A 6,000-nucleotide genomic window follows, 5' to 3' on the forward strand; every position below is an offset into this window, starting at 1 on the left:
CATCTTAATCCACAGAAGAGGCAAAATATGTAGCATCAACAGTCAATTGTTCTAACATTGTTTGGTTCAAACAACTATTGGAAGGAATGAAGGTAGAGATCAAAGATCCAGTTGTCATATATTGTGATAACACCAGTGCAATCAATATATCAAAGAATCCAATAATGCACTCCAAAACAAAGCATATTGCTATAAAATATCACTTCTTAAGAGAGTTAATGCAAGATAAAGAAGTCAGACTAGAATATGTGAATACAAAGGTACAGATTGCAGACATATTCACCAAGCAATTACCCAAGGATGCATTTCTATATCTAAGAGGTAAGCTAGGGGTCATTCCCCTATCTGAAATTCAATAAATGAAGTTTAATGAATGTATCAACCAGAAGCTGTTGAAGATCAATCAGTTGGTGCAAAATTGGCAAGAGCATATTGCAAATGAATTAGTACTTGAGGTACATTGGTATTTATAGAGTTATTGTCTTTGGCATGTGTTGTCAAAGAGGGAGAAGTTTACTGTCATATTTCTGAGAAATTTTTGGAACCAAAATAAAGTAAGAAACCAAAGAGGGAGAAGTTTTCCAGAGAAAAAGTATGCTGAAAGAGAAAGAATGTTCTGAATGAACTTGGTAACAGCTGTTGCAAACAGAATCTAGTAAAAGGAAGAGCTCATACTGATAGAAGGAGTTCTTAAAGCCAAATCCAAAATTTCATTGTGCTATAACATGTTGTGTTTCCATCAATGCCAAAGAGGGAGATTGTTGGATACAATTGGTTAATTGTATGATGTCTTTGATGTTACACAAATGTCATATCATTATCAATTAGTATATGTCGAGCTCACTCGAGTAGTGAAGACAGTTCTCAATGTCTACCAAGTGTTTTTGTGTTTGCCTAGTTGTGAAGGCAGTATTTACCAAATTCACTCGGTCATCAAAAGAAAAGTTGCAGAGAGTGAGTGTTAACCAAGCTCACTCGGGAAACAAAGGAAAGTTGGATGGAACCAGTGCTAACCGAGTTCACTCGGTTGCCAAAGGATTTCCGTAAGTTTGCAGTGTTAACTGAGCTTCTATTGGTTAACAAAGGAAATCGTTTTTTAGTTAGTTTCTACCGAGTTGGGTCGGCCAGCGAAGGATTTTCTTATTTTGTTGTATTAAGCTTAATTGATTTATCTATTGATTCCAACCGACTAAGGTGATGAATATTTATTATTCTAAGTTGTATTTGAGCCGACTTGACAAAGTGGAAGATATAAGTATATGGTCAAGTTGTGATTTCAAAATATGTGTGAATGTGTAAAAGATAATGATGTGATTGAAGATCTAATGATAAGCAGAGGAAGCGAATTTGCAAGATAAGCAAAATATCCTTGTAGCGCAAAAAAGATATATTCGATCAGGAAGGATCAAGTACAAGCCAAAACAAAGATTTGTAATCAGCAATTCAGTTGCATTCAAATCAGGTCATCTCATTGTTACTCTCTAACCATTGGAGCAATGATCTAAATCTCCTAACAGAGTTGGTTTAACAGCTATTTGCAAATCCTCTAACAAGGTGGCAATTCCATTGAATTGTTCTCAAGACCTCTAACAAGGCCACTCCTAACAGGGTGATTAAATCTTTTAACAAGGTCACACATAATAGTGTGTTTTGTAACTTTTAACAGGGTTGGCTCCTAACAGGGCTCACTTCAAAAGAGTAAAAATCAGTAACTAGTTGCTATTGGTGGTTTTTCTCAAATTGGGTTTCCACGTTAAATCCTGGTGTCAAATGTGTTCATGCTATTTTCTTTTATGTGTTTGCAACTAAGTTAAAGTAATGGTAATCACAGAGAACATCTAAAGGTTTATATGTTAATCATTTACCGAGCTAATCCAATTATTACCGAGTTACAGCATTCTGTGTGTTTACTGAGCATCAGCAGTATTCAATTATCTGTTTGCATTTTGTACTGACATCTAAGGGATCTGGGATTTATTTTTGTAGTAACTGATTCACCCCTCCCCTCTTAGTTACTCCTCTTATATTTCCAACACATTCTTGTTTTAACTGGTAATGAGGCTTAAAATCCTCCTTCGCCATTTTATCTCTTCAAGCTCCTTTGTCAAAAGGCCTGCCTAGAAGGGGATTCACTTTCAACCCTTCTTGTTATGAAAGAACCAGTTCAGATCTAGGGTACTTTTGTTGTTAAAAGAATCTAGGAGCCTGGGACGTTGTCAAGCCATGGCTCTGTTGGGCTAGTGATGGCTTTTGTGATGGACTTTCTACATGAACTGGCAGAATCTTTGGTGGTCTCCTCTATTTTATGTTCAAGGTTTTCCTCTTGCCAAAACTCAAGGAGTCAATACTCTTTGTTTCCATAAACATGAGATTTGGACGCCCAAGGATTTGTTCTCAAGGCCACCATGAATCTTCAATCCTAGGAGGATTCGCAAGTCCAATTTCGTTTTTCTTGCCCAAATTGGCAAACTTTTGACTTACTGGTTTCTACTTTGTCTCTTCACTTGATGCACAAGTTGAGCATCTCTTCTATTAAGCCCTGATGGAAGGACTAGAAATGGTATCCTTGTACTCCTCTTTCCAACTACCCGTCCAAGATGGGTTATCATTGGTTGGTCACTATTCCCAACTAGCATTTGCACTTGCAGTCTTCTCAAAAGACCTAGTGTCTTTGATTCCTTTCTGTGTGGTCTACAACCACGAAACCTACATTTAGACAAGTGTGCGCTTTACTAGGGCTTGCCCTTGGGATCAAGGCTCAGGTATTTGAAAATTCTTGATCCTAGATGCCCTTTTTGTGGCCAGCCTGAGACTTTTTTGTACCTTTTCTAGTATGATCAAAGAGCTCAACATTTTTGGAGCTAGATTCCAACTTTTTCATACCTTCCAAACCAAAGCCTTTCTCTTAGCATATGGCTTTGTCGGAGGACTCTTCCAAGCCTCCTCATAAATATTCTCAAATTTGGCATGCTTTTAGGATGGAAATCCTTGTTACGCTATTTAAAGATAGAAATGTTCTTTTCACATACAATTTTCTTGATATCAATGTGTCTATGTACACTAAAGCTTGCATTTGTAGTAATGTTCTCATGGAGATACAAGTATAAGCAAATAAGGTAGCTCTTGATGTGGCCCACCTCCAAGAGACCTTACAGCATTCGGGTAACATCCCATGTACAATGGCCAAAGTGTTGCCAAAATTTGATTCTACTAAACACACTTTGCCCCATGGATGACGTCGTGGTCGCAACTCCTCTGCTCGCCACTTTCAAACCCCAAGGTTCCAAGGCCCTCGCCACTCCTAAGTTGGAGTTCGAGATGGGTGGTAGCGCCACTCTACCTCTCCTCCTCGTGGCTCTAGTTGGTCCCTTGTTGGTCCCGCTACTTCTACTTCTGGGTGGCCCTCTACCACCAATGACAAATGGTTTCCTCATTTGGCCTTGGCTATATTGCGACACAAAAGAGAGGAGGGAGAAGATAACGAATATAGTGAAGATGATGATTGGTTTGTCCCTAACCCTCCTCCTAACCCCACTAATGTATGAGGTTGTGATGATCGTCAGGATCCACCTCCCTCAATTGGCATGGCATTAGCCACCTAAGGTGGCTTATTTTTTTTTTTTAAATTAATAGTTATAGTTTTTGGCCTTAAGGCCGTGTGAACTTTCACGGGGTGATCTTGTATCCCCCGGCATTGTTTTTGTGAATATGAACTTTAATATTAATACTTAATAGTAAAGGGAAAAGTGTAGACGAAAGTTGACTCAAATGAGATGAAATTTAAAGCATGCAAACAATAATATTGTGAAAATAATTTTTTCTAACAATCAAGTCAACGGAAAACACAGTTGGTTAAAAATGCAATCCCACTGGAGGGGTTTCGCTCCCATTTTATAATGAAGACAGTTCCATGAAATTTAAATGCATCTATAGGAATGAAACGAATCTTTTCTATAAAATAAAATTCCCAAACATTGAGTAAACGTTAAGCTGGTGCTGAGCAAAGGCCGGGAAAGTTTTCTCACCAAGTTAGAGGCTTCCATTGACAGCTAGCATGACATCTAGAATTGGACCATTTATATGCATCAGATTGTATAATTTTTCATCTAAAATTTGTCACTAGCATCCAAAATATCACAGCAACCTTCTCTATTTTTTCTGCAGTGATATGATTACAAAGAGTTATGCTAACTTATTAGGTAAAGAAACCTTCTTTGCAAAACCCAGACGGATGGAGGGAGAGGAAGGGGGGGGGAGAGAGAGAGAGAAATCCCTCTCGTAACGAACTATTAACCCACCAAAAGTTATATACATTGTTCGTTTCTAATTTTAGCAGTATTAAATAGCAACGAAGGGTTTATATATGCATAAAAAATGATTGACAAAACGTGTCAATGGGGATTCTCAATTTTCCTTGCAAAATATTACCTTTTCACATCCAATGAATCGCAGAAGTAAAATAACTCACCTCTGTTCATGTAGATCCAGGAAACGCCGAAAAAAGCAGCAAATATCGCAACCCCGACAGCTACATGTTTTTTGTCCCCGCTGTACATGTAGTAATGTAAACGAGCTTTAAAGCCTTTTCCTCTCAAATCTTCTGCTGCTCCATTTTCGGTAACCATCGTGTTATCGCGCTGTGATGAACAATCGAAAACCAAAGTCCTCACACGTAGAAGCTCAAAACCCCTCAACCTCGGCAGGACTGGGGCTGCCCTGATTTTTCCCTTCTGACAATTTTTAAAAAGAATTTGCCGATTTAAGATCAAGTTATGTCAAGCTCCTAAACAAAGCTTGGAAATTGAGGTTTCCAGAGGAAAATATCTAATTTTATTCGTGATGTTAAAATTGTGATTAAGTCGATGCTTTTGTGTACCTTCAATAACATTAGGACTGGAAGTATTTCCCAAGATTGTTTTTTAAATAAAAAATAAAATATGTTACTAATTATTTGCAATTCTATTGACCAAAATTGAGGTGGTATAAGTCTATTATTGAGTGTAAGGGACACTTTTCCAACAAGTGGCTACATAATGGCTAAGTACTTGCTTATTAGTATTAGTATTAGTATTATAGATAAATAATAAATATAAAATATAAAATAATTTTTGTTAAAGCTAAATATAAGTTATATAATTTATTTTAAAATTTTAAAATATTTTTTATATTATAAATAAATAAACTTATTGTAATATCATTCAATTGTGTATAATATCATTTTCTAATATTTTATTATTTTAATTTTATTATTTTATTATTAAAAATATAGACTACTAAATTGAATGATTATAGTTAGAAACTAATTAAAATAATATTTAATATCAATCCTTAGAAATCGAATTAATAAAATTAACAAATAAAATTAAATAATAAATAATGCACAAAATTATTTTTTTATGTTCAAAAGAATATAAAATATTCGATAAATAAATCAATAGAATGTAATAAATATTTAAAAATTAATAATAGTTATAGATATAATATTCTTCACATCTAAAAATACAATTTAATAAATTAATTTTAAATAAATATTCAATATTGCATTATAATAGTTTGCATAAAAATATGGTACTATTGCATAACAATACAATTTAATAAATTAATTTGAAATAAACATTCACATTGCATTATAATAGTTAGTTTTTAAAAATCTGGTAACAAAAGTGTTAGTTTTTTGATATTCTAAAGTTTTCTCATATAAGAGTAAAACTTTCATAAACAATCACATAATCAATAAGGGGCACATGCGCCAAAGTTCCTGCCTTCGTGTTTTTATGGTTGACTGAAGTAGTATTGCATGAATGGGAAATTAAATTAGTTACAATTTTTAGCAAATACTTGAACACTTCAATCATATATAGATTTATAGATAGGAAGGAAAATATAGATTTATAGATAGAAAGGAAGTATACGAAGAGAGAGCTAAAAGAAAGAATGATATGTTATTATAAGGACAAGTAAAGGTAGAATAATAGAGAGAGTTGAAGAGAATTTGAAAAA

At 34.8% G+C, this 6,000-nt stretch overlaps 1 protein-coding gene across 1 annotated transcript in view; it reads right to left on the minus strand.

The window, feature by feature from the left end:
• The window catches only part of LOC149532807 (uncharacterized), a 41,535-nt gene extending 36,739 nt beyond the window's left edge, over nucleotides 1-4,796 (minus strand). The window contains exon 1 of the mRNA XM_089804950.1: nucleotides 4,469-4,796. Coding sequence (XP_089661076.1) covers nucleotides 4,469-4,625 — 157 coding nt within the window. The 5' untranslated portion in view covers nucleotides 4,626-4,796. The remainder of the gene's footprint in view (nucleotides 1-4,468) is intronic.
• Between the last annotated feature and the right edge of the window lie 1,204 nt (nucleotides 4,797-6,000).

This window comes from Cupressus sempervirens, chromosome 10, assembly GCF_028749045.1.
Source record: "Cupressus sempervirens isolate cs-2001-9-10 chromosome 10, ASM2874904v1, whole genome shotgun sequence".
Taxonomy (NCBI): Eukaryota; Viridiplantae; Streptophyta; class Pinopsida; order Cupressales; family Cupressaceae; genus Cupressus; species Cupressus sempervirens.